The sequence below is a fragment of the Atractosteus spatula genome, chromosome 4 (assembly GCF_055471065.1).
Source record: "Atractosteus spatula isolate fAtrSpa1 chromosome 4, fAtrSpa1.hap1, whole genome shotgun sequence".
NCBI lineage: Eukaryota > Metazoa > Chordata > Actinopteri > Semionotiformes > Lepisosteidae > Atractosteus > Atractosteus spatula.
The window spans coordinates 13248371-13274439 of record NC_142709.1 but is presented as its reverse complement, the minus strand read 5'-3'; the positions used below and the strand labels follow the sequence as shown (position 1 = coordinate 13274439).

The 26069-nt window shown below is 40.9% G+C and overlaps 1 protein-coding gene across 2 annotated transcripts; it reads right to left on the bottom strand.

Moving 5' to 3' along the window:
- Positions 1-618: 618 nt before the first annotated feature.
- On the bottom strand, positions 619-25808 carry srpx (sushi-repeat containing protein X-linked). Of its 2 annotated transcripts, XM_088913444.1 has the most exons (10): positions 25710-25800; positions 17050-17106; positions 14509-14700; positions 13987-14163; positions 10004-10130; positions 9801-9922; positions 6534-6713; positions 5371-5504; positions 3368-3489; positions 619-2069 (listed from the first exon to the last, which is right to left on the bottom strand). In XM_088913444.1, the coding sequence occupies exons 1-10, from the start codon at positions 25777-25779 to the stop codon at positions 1889-1891; spliced, it is 1362 nt and encodes a 453-aa protein (XP_088769570.1). In that variant the 5' UTR covers positions 25780-25800; the 3' UTR covers positions 619-1888. The 2 variants fall into 2 exon arrangements, with proteins under 2 accessions (XP_088769570.1, XP_088769571.1); XM_088913445.1 differs by lacking the exon at positions 17050-17106 and having other exon boundaries at positions 25710-25808.
- Positions 25809-26069: the final 261 nt, after the last annotated feature.

Here is a 26069-nt window from a genome sequence, read left to right as displayed (position 1 = left end):
TCTACATTTGCTGGCAGCAGAATGAAGCTTCTGGATCCTGCTCTATGTATTTTGATCTTCTGAGCATTACGTTCTAACCCATGGATACTTTGTATTTAGTCATTTCCCTTTCTGCATTGTATTTGTCTGCACTTTTTCCAACAGTGTAGCAGAACAGACATGAATAGTACTGCGCTGTTCAACCTACAGTGTGCCTGCATTTCACATGACTGGTGCTCACTGTAGCCATCTCTGTACCTCTGCCTCCTCCCGACATTAAAAGGATGTCTGAAGGACTGCATGTTAGTGGAATGTTTTTAGAGATCACTGTGCACATCCTCCTAAATGGTGGAAAAGGTAGGAATTGTATTTAGCTGAAAACCCAAGTCTGATTCTCCATCTTAAACAGAGGTTAGCTCATGTGCCTGCATTTACAATGAGTCACTTATGCACTGCATGGAGCCAGCAATTCACCCATCTAGTAAAAGCCATCTACATGCGAAAGCCTGACCTTTTGAGAGCTGGAAATAGGTACACATTTTTTCTTAGGGGTGGAGGGGCAGGTGTCTTAAAATGCTTATTGCAGGTAGGATTTCTTTACATTAACCAGAAGAAATTTCAAATCAAGTGCACGACACATTCATGAAGCATGTTTAATCTAAAACTAGATCAAGCATGGTTATGCTAAGTAAAATCACAGAATGTATAGTGCCATCAACTCCTGACATTATCAGGCTTTATCTCCATTTCCTGCCCTTTCAAGACCAATTATGTTGTCTACCCATCTTACAAAAATGTCTCTAACCATTACAGTAGGTATCAGCAATTACATGTAATGTTCTTGTGTTGCTTTCACAAATGAGTAGTTACTCTGTAGTACATCATGTAACCATGGAGAGCTCTTAAAAATACTTTTGATGGAAATCAGAAGTTTGTTACATAACAGGAAAATGGTTTGGGCTTCTTAGTTTAATTAAAATTAGCCATACTTGAATTCTGAGAAAAAGCACCAACTCCCATTAGTAAAAATCTGATCTTGTCCATTTCAGGAGTTCTCTTCCACACAGAACTTACAGCCTTATGCTTCTGATATTCTTCAAGTTACATACCTCATACCTTTAAATTGGAATTGCTGCTTTTAAGCAATGTGTCCTAATTAAGTATTCAACACTTAGCTTTCATGGATTTTACAAAAACATTTTAAAACGCATACAAGTACATTGATATTTCCACCAAAATAAAGCTGGTCAGCTTCTCCTCTTATGGGCCCTTACACTTGTTTTTCCACTTGTATTTGAGGCTAAATCAAGTTGTGGGAAGATGACGGTCAGCAGTTCAATCTAGATTCACCGAAGAGGGCCTTTTTAAACCAAATTTACAGTTACTTAATTCCAAGAGGCATACCCTGTACATGATCAAATCAATGCAATATAATATTGCATTCATTTATATGCAAGTGAGTCTACACCACTTGTCTACACAGATGTGGCATGAAACCCCCAAGAGTTAGTGTTGGACACAAGTTTTAAATAATGGTGCAGTTTAATTCTTGTAAATTTGGATATTCCCCCCCCTCAAAAAAAGGAATGGACCCCTTTCTTACAAAGCAAATGTACCCAAAAGACAGCATCTAAACCCCATGGTCTTGGGCTGAGATTGCACAGTAATTAAGGGGCATCTAAAAAAATTGATTATATAAAAACAGGATTTAAAAATTCACTTGCTAGGTTCCCCCCCTTGCAGCTTTAAGAACAAAAAAACCCAGTCAAATCATGCATGTGGAATAAAATTCTGTACATCCGTTAGAAAAGGCCATAGCTTTCCTCAGCACCTTTGGAGAGGAAGGGGAAGGGAAGAGCAGGTGAAAGGGGAAGATCCAGTGTGGGACGGGGGAAGTGAATTGTGGACATTAAGAGCAGGTCTGGCCAGCCTCTTGCTGCAGTTTCATCTCCTCTTGCCGGAGAGGGAAGGAGTCGATGAGAGTGAAGAGCTCAGCAGCAGTGACTGGGAAGGTGTAGCGCTCTTTGTCCGTCCCGTGCTTGTCAACGAGAACCATATTGTAGTTGTTGTGGGAAATCTGCAATAGCAACCTGGAAAAGGGGGGGGGGGCGGCAACAATTAGACAAACGCCACCTTGTCCTTCAATTTTCATGTGCAATTTCGACACTAGTCCGCTAGCTGCTCTGGTATCCTAGAAGGATTAAGCCGTTTGTGGCCTCGAATTTCAATCACTTGCTACAATGCTGCCTTTTAAGTTCTGGTGTCAAATGTTCTGCTTGAAGTTCAAGACACTCTTATTAATTCTACAGTCTGACATGAAAAGGCAACTGAAGCTTTAAATAGGTTAGGGTGGTACAGTAGAACCCTAACCTCACTCACTTCCGCTCTTCTACATACTGTATAAATATCTTGACTCCAGAACACCTGCTTGTGCATTTTGATTTGCATCTCTCTCTACCCTATCAACACCTATCCCTAATCAAAACTAGGTCAGGTTGAGAAGACTTCTTTATGCACTGACACCACACCCTCAAAAAGTGTTAGTTCAAAATTACCTGACAAATGTTGGCAACTAATTCTGACCAGAATGGAAAAAAAAAACATTTCCACATTTCCTAAAGGGCCATGGGGCATTTATCAAGTTCTTGATAAAATAAATCAGGAAAACAAAAGCCTCTTATACTGGGCTTGTGAAAACGACATTACCCATTAACTTTTGACGGTGCTCTTTTCAAGAGCTATAGTACCTGAAAGGATTATGAACATTTAGCCCATCACCCAAAGGGCTACACATCTCAAAGCAACCATTTATATTCTTGCTTCACTTGTATTTCCCTCATTGTAAATGTATCACAAGGCACCACGATATTCCCACTAGGATTAACTGGCACCCAAACATGACCCAACTGAATTTTAACTTGGGGACGCACAGAGGTGTGCCTCAGTGTACCAGGAAACCCTTTATCCAGACAGTCCAACCGAGTTGCACCTTAAAATGCAAATAGAAAATGGGGTGTTGCAGATACACTGAATGTCTGGAAATGCACTATGTACTGAATTTTATCTATTAAATCAGAACCTTAAGAGGGCACCTTAAAATTAAACTGCACAGTTCTCATCACAAAACAAGTAAATACTCATGATTAAATTTAATTACAAAGGATTCAAATCCAACTCTCAAAAGGTTAGCAATTATGTCTATTCTCATCTTCAGTTGGTCTTTTAATTGGCTAGCTTAATCATTTAATGAGCACAAGCTTTAGTAGATAGTGTACTGTACTATCTACTAAAGCTTGTGCTCATTAAATGATTTCTCAGTTTGTCATCTTTATGAAGATCTTTTTAGAGGCCAAGTGCCAGCAGCTGTAGAGGGCTCTGTGCCACACACCTGAGCTGTAAAGCAAGGCCAGGATGGATGAGCCTGTGTCCAATCCTTCCGATCTGAGCTGGATAAACCCCCACCAGCTCAACGATGCTGACATGTCTCAGGTCAATGCCACACTGCGCTTGCTGAAATAAAACAAATACAAAAGGTCTGTAGCACAGCTTCACTTGTATGTGCACTTTCAAGCAAGAAATCAATTAATATAACTGCTTTTAAAGCAACTCATTAATACCTACAGTAAAGGTGAACTAGAATAGCATCCTTCTGAAAAGTGAATAGCCTCAGTTTGGGAGTGGGTTGACATTCACTAAAATCTTTGACATCTCATCCTTTAAAAATGAAGATGCATTAGACAAAACTACACGTTGTACTTCTGTAATCACTGATATGCCCAGGCTTTAGCTAAGCTAAAATGTTTAATGTCTGTTACTCAGTTGTAAAGCAAGACATGTTTTGTGGAACAAGTCCTTTCATGATTTTGCTCCAATCTTGATTTCACAGAAGAGCCAGTGTTTAGCATGTACAATAAGCTTAAACAATAGTACCAGAAGGCAACAAGCAAAACTAACATCAGTAGCACCAACTAGAAAAAGTGTCTCAGTACTTGTAAGGGAAATTACACCCAGAATTAACCGTTTCAAAAATGATTTTGTATTCAATATTCAAAATTCACAATGAAGTTTCTGCTTTCTTCATGTATTGGTGCTAGTCTGAGATTTTTAGTAGGACATCCAATCTGAATTTTAGAAGCTCTGTGGAGAGAGACATCCCAGAGGTAAAAAGGAATGAAATTGGTATCCTGGTGTGGTTTATAGATGTTAAGGAATCCTTTTGATCAAACATTCAGATCATTAAACAGCTCAGCAGAACAAAAAGTCCAGACAGGTTAGAAAAATTAGTGTTCATGTACTGCAATACATGGCTCTTAAAAGGATACCTCACTGAGGCCACAAACCAAAATTAAAGCACCAATAAGCTTACATAAATAGTAGATACAATTCTGCTTGTGGTGTCATAAAAGTTAAGAATGTCCAAGAACAAAAATTGCCATATTAATGAATGTTTTGGTATGAATCAACTTACTTGCATTTATAGGAGGCTACTAATTTGATCCATATTATGACTTTCACAAAAGGTTAAAGCTTTGTGAGCAAACCATATGGAGGTTTAGCCTGTAAGAAGGTGCAAGTTAAAATTGGCATTGCCTCATAAATAATAGATGTCTCACTGTGATAGAGTCCAGTACATCCTTTTACCGAGGTGGAAGTGTCTGTTGCCCGACTTAACAGGATACTTGCATATTAAAAATGTGCTTTGCTCTCTGAAATGTCTATAGATGCTAACGCATTTCAAGGATCAAAGTGAAAACAATCGCCAATATGGTTAGTAACCCAATTCCCAGATTCATTTTAATTTGCACAGGCCTGAAAAATGTCTTGGGGGGGGAAAAATGCCGCTTAGGTTTCCAGAAAAGAAAAAAAATCAGTAGGCTGTCATTACACTCAAGACCTTACCACAGACAATGAGCAAATTAGATAGACTGGCATCCACTCTACGTTAATTTAGGGATTAAAGTGAATTTTTCATTACAAACTTTAAATTTACACTGTATAAGGCAACTGTACAATCCAACACTGCAAACCTCATTTCATTCATTGGGACGTTGTCTGGTTACCAGTCTACTTGGTACTGAAACCATTTCCAGTAATTAAAAAGACTGAAAGAATGCATTTTTAGAAGAGAAAATGGAAAATTCAGTAGCTTTCTTCCATTACCTTTAAGTCAGGGACAGCACCTGTTTCTAGAATGAGAGTTCCTTGGCAAAGTACCTTACACCACAAAAAGTGCGGCACTTTTTGATTAAAACACTCAAAGAAATTGTTCAGAACAATTTCCACATTAGTATCCTAGCAGACCTATACAACCCTGAACAACTCCAATGGATGGTTTTCATATTTGGGGAAAAAAACAGTAGACAAGCATGCTGGTAATCGTTCAAAGCGCACCTGGAGAATCTCCATCTGAGTCCTGTAGTGGTGATGGGCTGCAGTAGGAGCCGACAAGAAGATGAGCCGTCTCTTCTCATAGAACTGGTCCAGGAAGGAAGCTGCTGTCCTCACCCCCACATTGATGTTCATAGCTGCATTAAAAACAGACCAAAAAACAAGCTAGTTCTCAAACTAAGAGCAGAACTGATTATGCTGGTTTACTTGTACAATTGCATTATAGGATGCAAAGTGTTCCTTTAAATGGAATTCTAGAACTTGATCAGTTTGCTTTATGCTTTCTGAACTGTTGACTGGGTTCTCCACAGTGAATAGCAGTTCTGACTTCCAAGCCTCTATGGATTTGTGCTTTTTGTACAGCAGATTGTCTTAGGGGAGGCAATGGTTGTTATAGCCAAGTTAATACTTTTTAAACAGTACGAGCATGTTCTCATCGCCAGCTGGGCAGAAACAGCAATTTATTTTGCTGCAATACTGCATGTTTTTGGGGACCAGTAACAATCTAAAACTGGTACCATATCCTTGTCTCTTCGTGTCACTTTCAAGCACCTGAATTAAACTCTACAAGCTTAGAATAAAAAATACAGTTCAGAACATAAGCGTCAATTACACTACATTTGTTTTACATTGGATCACTTACTGTACACCTACCTCAACAAGAGCAACCCTGACATTGCTTCACTTAATGTCTCCTGAAATTGTTGGAACAGAAGATGCCACAGCTCTTATATGGCAGAGAGCTGATGTAAATGGAGGTCATACATTTAAGGTAACCAGATAAATTTTGAAGAAACCTGCATAGATCTGTCTAATGCAAATTTTGAGCTGGGCAAAAACTAAGTATAGTTTAAAGTTCCAGAGAGCCTACGTGTAGTTGTACAACTTTCACAAGATAGTTACTACTAGTGAACAGCACATATTCGAGTATTCAATGTAATATAAAGTAACTGGAGAAACTGCCCAAGTACCATATTCTTTACTTATTGTAAGACTACCTTAACCCATCTTGAGAGGAGAACACTGGGTTTACAGGCGATTGGAACCTAAAATCTGAAGTCTTTATCAGCAGCACTAACATGACCTTGCACACAAATCGGATCGCCCGTAGGAAGGCGGAGAACTCCACTCCCCGGATCGGAGGGGATTGAACCCGCCATACATACGCGAGCAAGAGGCCTCGGAGCCGACCCAGGTCATCCCGTACTGACAGACTCTGGCCGTACTGCCCTGCAGCTCGTACCCTCCCATGCAAGAGAACTCGCACGTGGCGCCGTAGTTATCGCCGTCGCCGTCGCACTTCATGTAGCCGTTATCTGGCGGACTCAGCCGGCCACAGCGGCGAACTGCAATACCCCAAGCACAAGACACTCAGACCTCGCATCGGTCTTGGCAAGCCTCCCCTGGAGCACAGCCACTGTAAAAATTAAAGGGTTTCTTGAACAAACCATGAAACGACCATGTGCCTAACCAACTGCTACCATTTGCACTCCAAGATAAACAGTTTCTATAAGTTACTCTGGTTAAGATTCCCAACTCCAGTTGGCAGGAATTATGCAAGACGCATAATAAGCGAGGGACGGTCTTTTTCCGGTATTCCCATTTGACAAACTTTGGCACCCAGTGGTACGGAGGCTACTGCCATCAAGTTTACTCAAATTGTATTAGTTGCAGTTCCATTCCAGCACAAGCTTTTCTTAAAAGGGTCTCTGCTCCAGGAGAAAGTGACATTTCCTCCATCCTTTAGATTTTGACAACGAAGCACTGTTATCTCAATCCCATTGCCAACCAGACTGGCACAATGAGAACCCACTGAGCACCATGCAGTTCAGCTGGCATACTGTATGCCCTTAGAGTAAGAATTACAATGAACTGGAAGCCCAGTTTGGCTTCACAAATTGACGTTTGGAGGAACATAAGGCAAAATTAAAACAACCAAAATCCAGCCTGGATGAACTTCCCTGGCTTACTGAATACATCTTAACCTTTGCATTTGTTCCTGTGTACCATTTATGAAGAACAGGAGCTGAGCAGTAAAGATCAAGTTACAAAACCTCAATTACAAAAGACCATTTACAAGAAAGTCAGGGTTTAGTTAAGCCATTAAAACATGCTCCATTTTACTGAAGAATCCAGCAATCCCTCTTTGCTGGCTTTGTTTGAACATTCACAACATTCACAACCCCAGCCAAAACACCCTGCATTGCACCTGCTGCCTCAAAACATGCAAATTAAATAAGCTTTTCCTTGCATATCCAAATCCAGGCATGCCAAGAATAATGTAGTTAGCAGTGGATGCTAGTAAAGAGCTCTTGAGAGTTTTAAATTGGTAGAAACCTACTGAAGGCAGAAGGGCGAGGGTAACCCCTCTTCAGGAGACTGGGAAAAAGTCCAGTCTACAGAGGTGAAGCGATCATCAGGCCTTGAATTCAGCTGAAGGTAAGGCACCATGAGACGAAGAAAAGTTCTTCTGCTCGTTTCCCCTGACAGTGCTCTTTATAACCAGATAACGGAAGTTACCATTCTCATTCCCACGAAGGCCCCTGCTTCTAGTAGCAGGATGACTTTCCTTTCTTGCCTTCATGTAATTTGTAGCTATCTGCAGCCTATGCATTATTACAATAATTACAGGGACAAAAGAAGCATTTTTTTCCCCAGATGCAAGGCATTGGTGCTTCAAATACAGGTATAAGTTACAAGTGTCATCTCAATTATTGCAGTTATGGGGTTATTTAAAAAGATACTGTATATAAAAACCCAATACTTCACCTACAGTATATCCAAAGTGGCATACATTTTTACCTATTCACACTCTGAAAGGCACCTCATTCTCAAATGGTGCCATTTTTCAAGCCAACACTTGACCCGAGCCTCTCGGTTTGAATCGAACCAAGTCTCTCAATATAAACGTATCAAATAACACCCATCTAAAACAGACAGGAATACCTTGCATTTCTGTTCAATTTCCATGCATTGTCCTTGAACATCTGGGACATCTGCCACCTTATAATCCAAAAAAGTCACTTTAGAGTGCATTTGAAACACTGAACAGCCTTCATTTACCCAATATACTGTAGATCAAGGTTTTGTGACCAGATTCAGTCCAAAGCCATTTCAGATCACCTTGAAAATAACACCTGCTCTACTAACAGTACTGTGTAGTTGTCAGGTCAAGAGTAAACATGGGTAGTGTATCAAGTAGGCGAACTCCCATCATGGTACACCTCCAAGCACTGAATTCAGCTCTTAAGCAAAAGCCAGGACCACAGCAATAAAAGCAGCATGTAGCGATAAGGTTAAGGACTTGAACAGCGGAAAGCGACTTTTAGAAAACAAACCTTACATGCAAAGGGCAGCGAAGCAGCAATCAACCTGGTGATTCCCAGATGGGAAAGCATGCAGATTAGCTTACAGTGGGAATTCTGGACGGCCTGCTAGCAGGTCCTTTTTCAATTAATCCATCAATACTGAAACTGCATTCCCTTTTTGTAGGGAGTTTTAACTTTTAAGAGGTATTTAGACGAGAGCCACCATCTGAGACTTGTACTTCTACACCTGGACGTCATCAGAAATCCATTTTAGTATCCAGTGCATCCCTGGTGCAGACTGCCCATCATAGAATTTAGGGAATAACCACTGCTAGATCATGCAATATGGTCTTGTATTTCATAGCATTAAAGTTTAATACTATTTGGCAGCTAATAAGCATTCCAGTTTATGTCCTGTGGCACAGAAAGAATTTAAACAAGCCAAGTTCAAAGAGAATTGTGCTAAGACAATTGTTACAATCTTCAAGAACTCGTGCTCTGCCGTGGAGGAACTCACACTTACATTTTTACCTCCGAACAAGTCAAAGCCACAATGGAAACCATTTAACCCTGAAGCCCTGACTGGGTCAATAGCAGCTCTCAGTACTTCCAAGGGTGCCCCCCCACCCCCTATAGCATCATGGGTCCCAGCAGTCGAGAATTCCACAAGAAAAAACAGGGTAGGCAGGATTGCAAGCAGAGGGATTGGGAAAGTCTCCCAGTAAAACTAACAATCTTATGGCTACCCTGCAACCAAGCAGATTCATTTCTGCCACAACAAGAAGCTCAGTACCACACTGAGTAAACAAACAAACAAAAAAAACACAGATGCACAAAAATACTGTCATGTGCATCCCTTTTGAATTGTCACACACAAATCAACAACAACAACAAAAAAAACGGTTGTCACCAGCCTCCTGGGGGTGGTCATGTGACCACTTGCTGCATCACTTCCTGTTACCAAGGTGCTGTGCAGAAGGCCTGTGTGTGGTCATCTCTTTGGTACTCATGCTACCTAGTTTATAGTCCATATTGGTTTGAGTAGTATACGCTTTCTAATACTCTTTCCTTTGAACAGGAAATGTGAAGTAACAGTGCTAAACAAAAAAAAAACAAATCACCTACCTCGCACTTTGACAGAGAACTTGCAGGTACCCTTGTTTCCTGCGCGGTCATATACCGTGTACTGGATTCTGTGGTCTCCCTCGGGGAAGTCGGAGCCAGGACTCCTTCCTTTCAAAAGGACACTACAAAACAATATTGTTAACGGGTCCGGCCATTAATCACCGCAAATCAGAGCGTGAAAATGGCCAACTGCAAAAACCAACTCTGTCAGAGTGCCGTCAGCAGTGTCCCTTCCCTCGGGGGTGTCCCAGTGGACGCGCGCTGTAAGCTTGCCTGGCTCGGCCGTCTTCTCTTTAACACTAGGACACTTGATAGTTGGGGGCTCCACATCTGCGGGGAAAAGCGAATTGACTACAGCTTTTGAACATGCAGGTACCTGAGCAAGTCTGCCATCAGATCTGGAGGTACACCAATACACATTATTGTGTACATTAATTACACTATATAATAGTAGGTGCCCCACCATTAATTGCACATCCCTCCAAGCTTTTCACTAGAGGAAATTCAGCCACAATAGGATTTTTACTCAACAGCAGCACTCAAGACCTCCTCCTGCTGGCAACAAGGGACCACACAGTAAAGCATAATGTAAAATGTTACAAGGCCAGTACCCAGCGATGCCAGGTAATGATTGTGGAGAATCCCAGTGCCCTTAATGTCTTAAGGTTTGAAATCTTAATCCATTGCCAGGCCAAGAGTCAAGTCCCTTAGCATAAGCACAAGACAGAAGCAAGAAACCACTGCCTATCCAGGTGTCCGTTTTTAAAAGTCTCACATTAACAACTCTATCCATGGTTTACTCTACTCCCCTATGGGACATGCTTCATATGCAAGCACACTGGAATTTGAATTATTTGCCAAACAAAGCAAGGCAGCAAACACTGTAATTGCAAAACTCCTGCAACTAGTTAAGACCATACTCACTTAGCTTTCTAGGAGGTCTATTCTCCATTTCTCCTCAATGAAATGGTAATTATGGAAAACAGAAGGGGAAAAAAGTAAAACTTGCCTTTATGGGAAGATTAAAGGGCAAAAATCTGGAGCAAAATGCAATGTCTAAAAGGAGTTTTAACACCCCAGAATCAAGTGTAGATCTGCATTAAACTTCACGGCAAACACTAAGCTTTTCCAAAAAAGTTACCAATTCTAAAAGGTAAATTGGACTTGAACTGCAAGAAAAAAAAGCAATGATTAAAATTGGTTTCAGATCATAAAAGGCATGTACATTTTGTAGCAGTTCCGATGAACACCTTTCAATATCAAAGAACTGCTCATATTGTACTATTCACAAGCTAATGGGTTTTGCAGGCCATTGTTCCGGTCACAGTGGCACGCACGTCCCCCCCCCCCCCCCATCACGTTCTGCCTCAGCACAGATGCCATTTAGAGCACAGTGTTTAGGAAGCTTATCACTTGAAGATATGGTAAGAAATCAGGTAGCGTGACATTTACCAAGTGATGGATGACCTTTGTGCAATAGCAGCTTGCTGTATTTGAGGCAAAGGTCCTTCGATCTCCATGCTGAACACCTTTATGCTGCAAAGTGGCCTGATCTATGGGGCTACTCATGACAAGCAGCCTGGATTTGAAAGGTTTGCGCTCGGAGCCCTCTACTGTCAAGGGAGGAGGCTCCATTTCTGCCGACAGCCAAGCCAGACGCTAGAAAAGTGGAGCGAAAGAACTCTTGGAAGAGTTTAAAAAGAGGATCTGACAAATATAAAAAAGGAACCAGACAATATTACCAGTTTTAATCATTTGTGGGTTAGAAGCTTGGTCTACATGCAAATTGTTCATAGACAATTGTTATATGCTGCCATGTCTGGAAATAGTTGTATTTTTCACTATCTATTTAAAATGAGTTGGGAGATTTTCCCCTCCCTCCACCCTCTAAAAGGGCACCAATGTTGCAATAGGATTAACTAGACAGAAACAATATTCTGTTTGTTCAATGGATATTCATTCTTAATCACACCATCTCTAATCTAGCCATAGAACTGGAATTTACTAGGCACTCTGGGAAAGACAGCATTGGCCAGATCTCAAGCTGCAGGATCTCTGTTAAAGGAGAGATGAAAACAAAACGCTTAAGCATTTTAAATACAGGGCCCTTCATGTCCGATAGAGCTCCCACTAGGAGGTTAAAACTGTCCTGTGCTTTTGCAAACCAGGTAAGTTTACTTACAGTGGAAGTCACATCTGAAACTGGTTTTGCAGTTCCTTTAAAATCGCTTCAAATCCGATTAGTTTGTGGCTGAAGGGACAGATTACACAAGATTCAATATAGAAAACTGACAAGCATAACCATGGCTACAGAAGTGTCAAATAGCTACAGTATATTCTGAAATCAGGTAGAACGGCAATAGAGGATGCAGAGTAAGAATTAACACTTCTGGGAAGCTTATTTCACTGCCAATGAAAATGGGTCAGAGAGTTAAACCCCCTTCTCCGGGGAAAAGCAGTAGATTATGTGGTCTCCTGGGAGATCTGGTAAGGCTTTCAGTGAGGTGGCAGGAGACCAAGGACATTTCGGCACCATTTAAGAGAAAGCCATTATCCTCAGCCATTAGTTCTATAGAAGCTCTTTTCTTCAGTTCCATCACATTTCACAATAATTATACCGAGTTGTCAGGAAGTTCAATTTAAGCTGAACAAAGGAACTCGCATCCAAGACTCCACGGCAGGCAGGGGTAGGATTTGCTTTCGACTGCCAATAAAGCTGCTTAGGGTAGTACATTTACCATTTCATACTGTTTTTTTTCCCTATTGCAAAACTAAGCTCCGTTTCTCAAAAATTGCATACTTCCACACCAGTAATGCTCCAGTGCGAATAATCAAATACAGTTTCCCATGGGACCAACATTACCACCTGCTATACCATCACATCCAAGTCTCAGATGATGGACCTGCTCAATGGAAGGAGAGCTAAGGAAAATGAGGTTGCTGCTGGGAGACTCCACCCTCTGGACCACATTTTCTAAATGACCTAGGATGGTAACCAGGAAGGTTATTGGGTAAAAAAAATTAAACAAACCACTCGGACAGCAATCCATGACACTATTCAGAATAGTTGCAGTGTTAGACTATAGTGTCCTGGCAGAATATTCCTGTGTACTTGAACAAGTTAAAGTACAATTCCACACTGATCTGCTACTTAATGGCAGTCTCAAGTCACCAAATTGGTGCTACGCGTCAGTAGTGGATGAAGTGGATTCCATCCTATATGTAAAGGATTCCATCCTTTGGCATGAAAAGCATTAAATGCTAAGCAATTACATCCAGGTGGGGCTGCACATTGGTGGTGGTGGAGGGGAGTCCCCATTACCTGTAAAGCGCTTTGAGTGGAGTGTCCAGAAAAGGGCTATATAGGTATAAGCAATTATTATTATTATTATTATTATTATTAAGCTTAATTTACATTGTGCTATAGAGTATATTGATAACCCCACTATGTTTAGAGGGAGCTGGAGTAGAGTAAACGCAGGAAATGAAAAGCCTGGGAATTTGCATCAATAAGTTACTCCTTTCTGATGATGACCAAGTGCGAGAAAGTCAGTTCAGCTGTCTATGCTTTAGGTCAACAGGTTGTAAGTCGCCAAAAACCTAGTTTACATCATTAAACAAGAGCTGTAGGGTGAATTGAGTACCATCTAAAGTGAGACTATACCGACATCTGTTGGTCTAGAGGGTAAATGGCAGCCTTGTCATTGAAGAACAGAACCCATGGTTTTTTTTAGCGCGCCCTCTTTTACAGAGCTGTTAAATACCAGTGGCCTCATTACTGGGGACAATCCCAGGAGATCTGTTCAAGGTGAATGGTTACTGCAAGATTGATCAGAGCAATTTTGAACAAGGATTTCACAAGGCCTAAGTGCTAAAGGCTTTGAGTGAAGTCCAAACAGTGGAATACAAGTGTAAGAGAATGCACACAAGTGCTAAAGAAAAGGCAAAGATGCAACAAGTGGTTTCTCACATTTGTATGTTTTCACACAAAATTAAGACAATTACATCCTCTGGGCTTGGCAATTAAAGCCAACTTGAGAACTGTTCTTTCCTTGCAACCACTTCATTATCTAATTAGAGCAGCTCTGAAACAAATGCTATTGTCAGTGTGGAAGCATGTGCAGTTCCGCTCTTTAATTGCGAGAATTACAGAGTAACCAGAAACAGAAGAGGGCTTCTGACTCACCCACACAGCTGGTGTGCCTCCCCGTCCAGGCTTTGTTACTCATGCATGTCACCACCCTGTCTCCCTTCAGCTGATACCCCGGGGAGCAGAAGAACTCGCACCTGGAGTTAAAGTAAGAGCCGTCCGAGCACTTGTACCCTCCGTTGGCTGGCATGGTCAGTTTAGGGCAGCGGATTTCTGAAAATATCAATTTGAAAGAGAAAAAAAAAGGCTCAGCATCATACAATGCAAGATACTTGGGATAAAAGTACAGAACAAAACCCAAATCAAGGATCTATTTGACCACTGCTATTAGACTGTTTAATCCAAATACAGTTACCTTCTATCTCCAACAGGATCATTCACCGTCAGTGAATAAAATCCCAGATTAGATCACACTGCTTTAGGACAAATTAGACCCTCACTTAAACAATAGAAGAATAAAGCAGTATAAAAAGCGCAACAGGACACAGCCTTGGCTCTTGACGGGTCTCTGCCTCGTCTGCTTACCTCCGATGGGGAACTCGAGGTTGAGATGCTCACCTCTACACGCATAGTTTCCCGACCACCTCTTGTTCGCCATGCAGATGATCTCCGGATGCCCCACCACTTCGTAGCCCTTCTTGCAGCCGATTTTGCACCGGGTGCCCATCACGTTTTTATAATACTCTCCTCGAGGGGTCTGGCAGCTCACATGGCCGTTCTTGACCTTGACGGGGGCACACCAAGGTGTTCCTGGGAACGAGTTCAGGACCGGACAGTGAGTGGGGTATGTTTCCCCGCCCCTTATTCAGAAGATTAATGACATTCCCACAACCAAACATTTGGCTTTCATACTTCATTATTGGCATGAATACCTCAAACCTTAATAGGGGGGCTGTAAATGCAATCTAGAAACAGGATAGCAATCCAGTTTTCAAGTCTTGTGTACTTTACGTCAGCAAAGAGTTATTAATGTGATCAGCCACACAATACACCGAGCCCTGCACGTCCTTACCTGTGGAAATACCAGTTTAACAAAACTGGGACTTCCAGTCACAAAGCAACAGGCTACTCCTTTGTGGTCTCCGACATAAATGGCAAAATGCATGCGGCAAACCTCCTAGCTATATTATATAACAAACCTCCATGTAGATAGGCCTTCGGGTTTTTCTGTATACAGTACGTCTACTCAGGTGGTGTACTGTATGAGCAACTGCATATTTTTTTGCGACTTCAGAATCAGTGTTCAACTTAGTTGTATTTTGGGGTTAGGATGTATTGGTATAGATGAGTGCATTTCAAAACGATGAACATAAAATGTAAATTGCAGGGTTTACATGTTATGGTGCACATCAAACTAGACAATTGCCTGGTACGTGCAGCTGCTACTCAGAATGAGGAAACGGAACTTCCAGTGATGTTGAGCATCTTATTACACTGTAAACGAGCAGGTGTGCGAACACCTACTGTATCTTTATCCAATAGATAAGTTCTACCTGCGACTTCGTGATGGTTTGCCGACAAATACAACATATGTTCTAATACAATATGCACTTATTCACTTGTATATTAGTTATTACAGTGACTAGTGATTTAAACCACCACCTTCCTGCTCACAGTTCTCACAAACTTGCGCTCTCGCCTGTGGAGGGAGCGGTGCTTTGTAACAAAACAGACCATAGGGTACCCTCCCAAAGTTTACAAATTGTGAATTAACAATTGTAAAATTTTGCAATACTGTCCATTTGATTACCGAGACTTAATAACTGGTCTGTGAAATTGGGACTGCAGTTCCCCTTTAAAACGTGCAAGAATCTTCTGGAAAGCTGGCAGCAGTTCATGTGCACACCAAATAATGCACAATGTGTTTTTTCATAGCATGTTTTATACATGTAACAAGCATTATCCGTTTTAAAAGAAAAGTCCTTATGGGCTTGGAATTTTCCAGCTGGAAATAAGCATTTGCTACAGTCCTTTTACAAATGTCACTGTCACAAATGAAACGCAGAACTTTGTGGGTTGCTAGCCAACAGTTTACGCACAATGCTGTACTGTCACTTGGAGCAGACAACCCACACCATTAAATTACGCTCCTCAGTTAATTCCTACACAATTCAAGATTTAGTTTCACACACTCCTGGCCCAGGCAACTCTATTCAGTCCTCATCTCTCCACCCCCCAAAAGGCTCCTATAAATTTTGACAATTGAAAGACCTCAGGTTTTACAAGGCCAAGATGGGCAGCATTCCAAAAATATAGAAGTTACAAAGTTAATACTCCCCATAGGCCCTGGGTCAACACTCAGACAGGCAGTAATCCAACTGAACTCTGCTTTTATTCACTAATGCAAATCTCCCATCTATTGCAATATACTTGTTTTCAGAGAATTAAAAAACGGGTACAACTACATTTTACACGATAGAGGTGGTTCTTCTGTAGAAATAAGTAGGAAAAGAGCTCCCCATTTTGGCAAGAGAAGGTAAATGCAACTCTCACCACGACAGGAATTTTCCTCAAGAAGATGCAATCAATACCACATTTTAAGCAGAAAATGTACAGCACAACATATCAGCATGAGCTGGGAGCATATACTTACAGTATGTTGAGGTTTTTGGAAGGGAGAAGAGATCAAATTGTGAGCATTTCAAAACTTGTTACAAACCTTAAGGCTTTTTGAAAGACCTTTTATTAAAACCAACCTGGAGAGGTAAACTGATCCTTAAGTAGTTCAATAGCCACCCATCCACCTTTTTTTTTTTTTAGAGTTCCATAAGACTCTTAAATAACCATTCAATTACTGATTACCATTAAAATGAACAAAAGACACTGGTTGCTTTGTTCATTTTGATCAGGAACCAAGTCTTCCACATATCCATGTCTAACCACAGTTAGAACTTGCCAAGCTAAGCTTCTAATCAAATATCGGGGGCTCATGTTTAGCCTAGAGACCATCTTGACTCTCACTGCACTGGGTCCACGGTGGTCAGCTCCCACGCTATCTTGTGGTTGGTGGCGTTATGGTGATCAAAACGGCAGTCATGCATGCTGTGCAAGCTTCTTGAGCTGGTGCTGAGCTGGTTAGTGATTAGTTGAAGCTTTCACCTTTATATCTACGTGCATACGAGTCTTCGTCATCTTCAAACGCTGAATATCCAGACCCTAAAACACAAAAAAACCAGACTAGAGACAGTAGAATTTTAAAAATAGAACTGAAAGGCATTTTCAGCAACTTCTATGCAGCCAGAGAACATTACAATGGCGTGTTAAACGAAAAAGCAAATGTGCTGGTTTGGCACTACGATAAACATCCTGTCCAGATGAATCCATGGATTTTGTAGGCCAAAATCAGCATCATTTAAAAAAAAAAAAATCAGGATACCACTACCGATTAATGGTATTAAAAGGTATACCTACTGTACTCCATAATTGGGTGGTGAGGAAAAGAACCTGACATCAGCAATAGTGTTCAACCAGTCATTACCAATACAGTGTGAGAACTTACAATATCACTTAATAGGAAACATTCTAACAGTTGAATTAATGTGAAAGCTTAGTCAAGCTCGCTTCAGAAATGACAGCAAGGGCCAAGATCTTAGAGCCCTGTAAAAAAAATAATTAGCATTATAAACGTGACATGCAAAAGGATTTTCAAAGGAGCATTACATAACAATTTTACTATATATATATAAAAAAAGGGACAGCCCCAATAATAGTATTTCTCAGGGCAGTCCATAACAAATAGAGAATGTTGAGATCCACTAGTACAACCTGCATTTTGGAATTTTAATTAAAAATCAGTGAAGACATTATCTTGGTCAGTACAGGGTAAGCATGCATTCAGAAGTGTATAATGTGCAAATAAAGCAATCCCAACAGAACTCATTTGGGAACCCAAGAGTCCCAGTGCAGACATCCTATTAAATTCTTATTCCATCGTCTGATGGAATCTGGATTCTGTGGGTCACCCAGGCTCGTACTATACAGTGCCTTAAAGCACAGAAGCATGCAAAGTACCATTTATTCAGTTTTTAAAAGCACACCCACACCATTACCAGTGCTTTACATGCATCTACAAATTCATCTCGCAGCAGTCAAGGTGGCAGGCACATTTAAAAAAAAAGTGTCACACAAAGCAAGATGAAAGGTTTTAGGCTTTCAACTCAAACACCATCCCTATGCAACTTTACCAAGATCAAAGGAGAAGCACGGTAATAAATACTTCCTCGGGCTTTTGTTTTGACTGAGCTACCTACCCTGGAAAGAGAGATGAGAAATCACTTAACCTCAAGGCTGGAAAGCAGGAAATCAGGAAGAGTCCAGAGGGAGGCATTCCCTCCATGGAAAACTATGGAAACAGAACCTGCTCGAGACCAGGGAGCGGGACACCAAGTCAAAGCAGAATACAATGCAATTTCGCAGGATGTTCTTAAAACCTTCACCATTCTGAAGAAATGCATGGCAAAACTCATTACACATGGAGCATTGGACAGAACGCTACAGTCCCAGAACAGACTGTTGCTTTTCGTTCAAAGCAGGCAGTCTGACGCCTGGGAGAGCTCAGCTAGCCAATAGGAATCATTTATAGATGAGTGGCCAGAGAGGGAAGTAGAATCAATCTTTTGAGATCCGACATCAATGTGTTTCCACTTACTAATGCAGTTGTTGCTGGCAGGCGATGTCGTGGACCAGATCTGTGCCAAGCCTCACAATTTTGCACTGTGTTCCCCCCCCCCCCAAGAGAGTTTCAGAAACTCCACTAAACCCTTTAAAAACTTACAAGACACCTTCTCACTAGTCAGTCCCAAGTAGTGGAAGTGTTGTGTGCCAAGGATGATTTACAGCACTTTATAGCATTTACTTCTGTGCCTGCTACAAGCCATTTTGTTTATGCAATTTCTTGCCCTCATCTTTAAACAGCTTAGCTTTTGCTCAGATTTTCCACATTGATCACTCTAATCAGTGCTTGTTTTCACATAAAGGGATGAAATTTTCCCCTTATAAGTTAAGGTGTTCATTCTGCCATTTATACCAGCACTTAATGTCTCAAACACCTTGGATGGAAAATCCCTCTGCTTATTGAAATGCCCCTGCGAGAAGTTTTAATAAGCAGTTCCCCCATTTCTTTTCAACTTATAAAATGGAATTTTTTGGTTACTTAGATGCCATGGACAGCCACCCCATTAAAACCAGTTCATCCCATTCATAAAGCCACCATCAGATTAAGTAACATGGTTTGATCTTACCAACAGAGAAATCAATTACCAAAGCAACCACTAAGTGTGCTGTAGTAATGGCTTAAGCAATCAATCTTGTAGGAAGGCAGGGAAAGCCAAGACTTTCTGCCTGGCAATTTATCCTACTATACACATGTATGCAGAGGTTCTGTAGCACGTCTGGCACAAATCAATGCCAGTCCCATGTGACCATGTTCACATGATTCAAGAATGCAAAAGACAATAAAAGGTCCATAGTTACCCTTCTTCACTGTAGAGTAGATACAGATTACAGCAGTCTTCAAGGACGGAAAAGAGATTCACAGCAACAGTGGTCTATCCTGATCATTTCAGGAAATGGAGGCATAGGTGCTTTTCCATTATAGTCAAGCAAATTTGCCTGCTTTTTCATGCAACAATGGGGTCACATATTAAAAAAAAACAATTTAAATGTCAAAACACCACTCTCCTCCCCCCTTTGGAGAGCTAACAATGTAGCCCCCTCAGACCTCTTCAGAGTCTTTATAGTGACCCACCATCCCTTATACTGTAGCTTTCTCCCTGGACCCTCTGCCCTCTTTTCGCCACATTATAGCAATTTGCACCAAAACTAGACTGTCTAACCTACAGATATGGTTGCTAAAACATCCCAAAAGTATTCAGTGTAAATATTCTGCCTGGGTGAGATCTTCGCAGGAAACCGTTTGACCCTCACAAAACATTTATGGTCATGATCTGCTCTAAAACACTGTATAGAACTGTGGCTTCTGCTTTCCTTTTACAACAGAACAATGAGCCCTGCTTATATTAGACTACAGTATGTCTAGGAACAAGTAAGAGGTTTATTCCATGCTGAAAAGAGAAGAGAAAACATTCCGGCTGTGAAGCCTTCTACAGGTGTTCACATAAGCCTACTGTATTACTTGTTCCTTTGCAACCTATGCATGCTGACGCAGATCCCCACCTGAACTACAGTATGTATACCATACTATATTGTTTTCCAACCTTGGACTTTACCCAGGTCCAAGCCTACCTGCTTTGGTATACATTTTACCTACATTTCTTACAAGATCACCCCCCCAAAGGAGAATTCCACTCCTAATTAAGTTTGATTTCAGATTGTCTTGTTAGTGTCCAGTCCTATCCTTCTGAAGCCTAAATACTAGGACCATTAGTAGGCGAGTATACCTACTATTTGATGCCTGACAAAGCAGAAAGACATGGAGCAATGGAGAAGAATATTTTCTGGAGAGAGTGCAGTATTCTACCTACATAAAATGTACAGACCTTAATTAGATTAAAAGAACAAAAAAGAGGGTACAGTTTGTAGTAGTCTGAATATTTCCTTAAAATCAAATCAATTCAGCTGCACACTTACATAAATAAGGAATGTGAAAAGGGAAGTGCTCATCTCCAATAATGAATTTCACATACAGAGAGGGGGGTGGTGGTGGGAGACAGGTAGCCAAGATTAAAAGTGTCAACTTAAAAACCACCTCCTCTCAGTTTGTCACCCCACAAAACAGGGGGAAAGAGAAAGGAAGACCGGATTGAGAACCACAAGGAAGCTGATCATGGGGTATCCTTGATTTCAAAGCTGTTCCACTAATGAAGAACATTTAAGATTTCAGTACAGCACACTATGAAGAGATAAGGGTGCAAGAACAGGCTAGACAGAATCACTACAGAATGGAGGGGACAGTTAGAAGAACCTCCTGAAATGCAAGGAAGGAAAGGCCAGAAAGCAAAGGCCCAAATGACCGATTTCTTAAAAGCATGAGAAGGAGAACAATACATTGCAAACAAAGTTGTAACCTCATTTAGAATAGTGTACAAATTTGATCTTACAATTGAGCTTTGTACAGCATAATAGAAGGCCTCAGGCCAAGTTACACCGCACAAAGCTCAACTGTAAGATCAGACGTGTACACTGTATTTTAAATGAGGTTACTACATTTTAAATATTGCCGTTATGGAATCGGTTTAGAGAAAAAGCAGAAACATTCCTGGGCTCAAAGCAACTCACCCCTGCCTAACATTAGCTGTGCCTCAATGACAGACTGTGGAACAAAACACCCTGCCATCTTAAACGGTTTTCATTGTAGTTAACTGCCAATATGCTCGACAAGTTATAATCATTCCGCAAGGACCCTGATTTTCAGATCTCTGCAATTTTTTTGTTTTGGAATTTGAGCCTCCTGCAGAGTGCGGAGGGTCTTGTCCAATTTATACATTTGCCTCCCCCCCACCAAGCTTAGTGCTGGTTATCAGAACTTTAAAATCATGTAGGGTCTTCAGGTCTCTACCACCCACTTGTTCTCTAAAACAATGCCTACACTGCAGCTAGCCAACACAAAAGACAAAGCTTGCCAAGGAAGATACTCGTGCTGCACATCTCTTTCCATTTTAGCAGAACAGCAAATTATTCATCTTTCAGCTATGCACAGCATCTCTTCATAAAGCTCAGAATCTTGTTTTTCTTCCATACTTGCTTAAGTGTTGATGATTCAAAGTAATCAGCTCTAAAAAGCAGTCATAAAAATAGAGTGCCTTCTTCTACGCAGAGGTATTTTCTGGAATGAAAGATACAGCAGCTGCCAGGCTTACCTACCATGGGGAGGTGAGCTCTTGGTCCTTTCTACTACAACAGCATCCAGAAGCTTCACTACACAAAGAGCAATTACTATAGCAGAGCCCTTGTGGAAGGCATTACCTTGCGGCACAACTAACCTGGAGTCTCAAAGTTAGGACCTGGAAAAAAGCTGAATTAACCAAGGGAAGTCAGAAATTCAAACTTCATGGTAAAGAAAAATCAGGCTTTCAGTACACTTCTAAGGATCACACAAGTCCCCAAAAACCCAGAACAAGGGACGAGGGATCCAGCATCTTACTCATTTTGCCAATGTCCTTTTATAGCTTTAACATATCCAATTACTATGATTCAGTAATTAAGTGTTCCCAAGATAATCATAAATAGGGTTTTCCCCACTCTGGCACTACAGTTTTGAGGAATACAATAGGAGTTTGCAAGATGGAGAAATTTAGCCAAGGACAACCAGAGCATGTTAAGAAAAGTTATTCAGGAACTTCAGTGCACCAAGATTTGTAAATTTGCAAAGACTTCTTTTTAAGCAGCCAGAGTACAGAGTGACAGGAAATTAAACAGCAACTTGTCTCCAGAGTCAGGGCATAGAAATGTATTCAGAAAAATCCGCTGGCAGGCCCATGAGTTTGACAAAAAGGGATTAAGGTCCAAACGTCTTGTCAGAACGCAGGACAACGCTAAAGATCGCTGAAGGATGAGATTTTCTGCAGCAAGCTTGCAGTCACGTCCTACTAATGACACTGCAGAAGAACTAATCCCACTAGCAGTCATTACTTGTTTCAGCCACTTTCCAAAGTTTTAACTAACTTTGGACACAGGGTCCTGATAGCAGTCTGAACAGGTTTCAAATAACAGTTCTACGCAAGCTCTTAAAGTGATTTTTCCCACAAGGGTTAAGGCCTAGGTTTTACTTCGGAAATAAAAAAATCATGCAAGGAAAGTCAATAGAGAAAGTAATTTATGTCCTATTATTACAGGAAAACTAAAGAAACAAGTACACCTTAATGATCTACTCCCGTTTTACACATTCAAGTCTGCTTGGGCAAGCTGAAGTTCATCAGCATGCAGGAGGAACAGAAAGTGTACTTTCCTGGCAAGGTGCTTTTTCCCCTTCAAGGAGTTTGACTGGAAAGTAATGTGGTCTTCTGCCGAGTAAACTGAAGCCACAATCAATGTCAGTTTGACAGGCTGAGTTTAAGCTGTCATCATAAATCTTCTCTCAATCTCTGGTCCTCATGTTACAGCCTGCATACGCAGAAAGCACCTAAGCAGCAATTTCCATATTTGCAGCTCTAGCATTAAAGCATCACTAGCCCAGAGGCCATTTTAATTCACCCTCAGTGTCTCCTGTTCCAATTACCATGATGAAAACAACTTTTCCACTCCAGGTTCAAAATCATATGCATTTTCCCCCCCTCCATAAAAACTAAATTTCTCAGCTTTAAGGCTTTCTGGAGTCAATGAAAGCCCCAAGCAATGTGTGGCTTTGGCTATAAGGCTTTTAAAAAGCACTGGATGTGTTGCCAAGCAAAACGAACTTGAGCATTATTTTAAGCATAAAAGTTCTAAAATTGCTACCCTATATAAAGTACAAAATTAAAGGTGATAACTGACTAGCAAACAAATGCAAAAACCATGATCACTTAAATTTTCTTTTTGCCTTCTTTATTTGATGAGCTATTTGAGCAACAAAGCTTACCTTCATGTTGTACAGTTACTTGACAAACGTCTCTATGCGACAGAAGACAGCCTGCAACACGATCACTTTCGGTCAACTCGGAGGGGTATACACAGTTACACAGCTTGGTATGTAACAGTCAATGTAAAAACCACATACAGTACAACAGGACACGAGAACTGTTTTTGTACTTCCTAGTTTTCAGAAACATCAGTGTACATCATGCCAAGACAGTGCCCACATACAAAAACCATTTAAATTTAGAAGCAGTACATAAAAAAAAAAAAATCAAGTTAGGAAGAACAGGCCAGTCCTTTAAAACCATGTAAAATGGCTTGGTAAGAACATTCAGGATGAGACAGCCCTGGTCTTTGTTAAGACTAGCAATGGAAACTCTTGAAAGTATGAATGACAGGGAGACGCACAAAGACCAAGTATTACCAAGTATTAAAAATGCACAGATCTTGCATCACAAAAATAGCTTGGTTAAGATGCCAACATCCGAGACTCAAAGGCCAGCATGGTATACCATCCTCCGATTCAAAAATTAAGGATAGCAATGAGTATGAGGCTTAAATGTGAGCAATTCAGTGTGTATTTTTCCATTTGCACAAATAGAAGTACTCCATTGCTTCATTTCTCCTAAAATGAAATCTCATACAGTACCCAGGCTTCATAATAAGGTATACTGAGCATTTCTGGATTTCTAAATGTCTGTGGAATCTGCCAGCGTTTGACATGAAGTCATTAAAATCTGATGCTGAAAGCAGCCCAAAGCCAACGTAAACACTCAATGTCCTGTAATAAGCAAGGCTGTACAGACTTGGCAGGGGCATTAGGACAGTGGTGAGCACGTGGCTGGACTCTACTGTGCTTTACTACTGCTTGCAGTGGTACACCACAGAGTCAAGGGGGGGGGGAATGTTGTGTCAAAATGTGGCCCAGAATGGGAAGAACACAGGGGGAAAAAAAAAAAAATCAGGTTTTCAGACTTCAATGTTCACTAGATTTAATTCTACTGGCTGTTTTGACTTGGCTCACCTTGACAACACTGGGATCTATTGTTCCAACGTGCAGCTTGCCATGGAAAAAGCACTGGGAGTACAACTGTGGTGAACGACATTTATGGAAAACGGCACAGACATCTGAGCCAAAAATCCCTTTCAGCTATACAGTCAAAATTCACAAGAGCTAACATATGGGATAAGATGCTTTGCTTGCCGAGAAGTGCTACTAGAGAGAATACTGGATTGAGGTTCACAAAGAAGCATCACCTTTGTGAAGTTGGTAAAGGAGGAGAGCGTCAAAAAAACAAATCTAACAGCAGTGTTCGTAACGGTTACAAGGTTTTGAAATGAATATAACTATGTAATGACACGTAAGGTACCATTCTGCTCAGTTCCACAACTGAGCCAGTTCAAGTCTCACAAAAGCATGCCTGGGAGAAATGGAAACGGTAGTAAATAAAGCATTTAATCATTTTCTATCCGAACAGATAACCTGCAAAATATTAAGAGTTCATTTGGACGTTTCGACCGTTACAAATAATGAGTTTTTTTTTCCTCCATTTAAGACTCCATTAGATGTACCCAAGTTCGGCGTTAAAGCCCTTTAACAACTCTGTATGATGTCGTTTATCCTTTAAATATACTGTATCGTCTGGTTTACACAAATTAAGGACATCCTGCAAGATTGTCAGGCCCCCTTCTTAGGGAGTTAGTAGATATGATTTAAACCTTTTACAGCCTCTCAACGACCTCGTCTCGTTTTCACTGTTCAAGGTTCCTTTAAAAAAAAAGAGCATTGGTATAATGCATCACTAATACTATCAAAAAAACTTTTTCTTTAAGCGTTTGTGGAAGGTAACGTATCTTAATAAATCGGTTGCCTGTGGTATTTTTAAAATTTGGAATCTGACCCCTACACGTGTCGTTTTAAATATTAGCACTGCATTTTTACGAAGACACACTACGCCGTTTCGCGCAACAAAAAGGGATCATATTCCCAGTTTTATCTTTTTTTCCGCACACCTCCCACCACGTCAAAAGAAACTTAAAACTCAAGACGGAATAAAACTTAGAAATGAGTAAAGCAAAAAAAAGTTAATTTATATCTATATGTACGGTAACATTAACAGGTCCTATAAAGTTTCGATGCATTTTCTCCCAAAAATGTACTGCTCTAATGCCACGCAAGATATATCAAGGCTGAAGTCGCACTATTGAAGCTTCTGTTATACAATACACTCCACAAAGTCACTTCTTACCGTCGTCATATGCAAGGGCGCAAGAAACGTGCACACCTACAAACAGGAACGCAATCACCCAGGTGTCCATATCCAAATATTTGACTGTCTTCCCCAGGAGTCCCACGGAAAAAAAAAATCTCAAAGTTCAAGCCCCTTTTACACGGGTCCGCCTCCTTAGCAGGAAACGAGAATATTCTCATCCAGCCACTAATCGAATTTGGATACTTCAGCTGCCTCACACTTTGGACAGATTTTGGCAAAACCCCATTTACGCGCTTTTATTGTTAAGGACTGGACCTTTTACAATTTTTTAAAATTTAAATAACCACACCTATTAATTATTACACCGCGCGCTTTACCTTAAAATTAAACATGCGA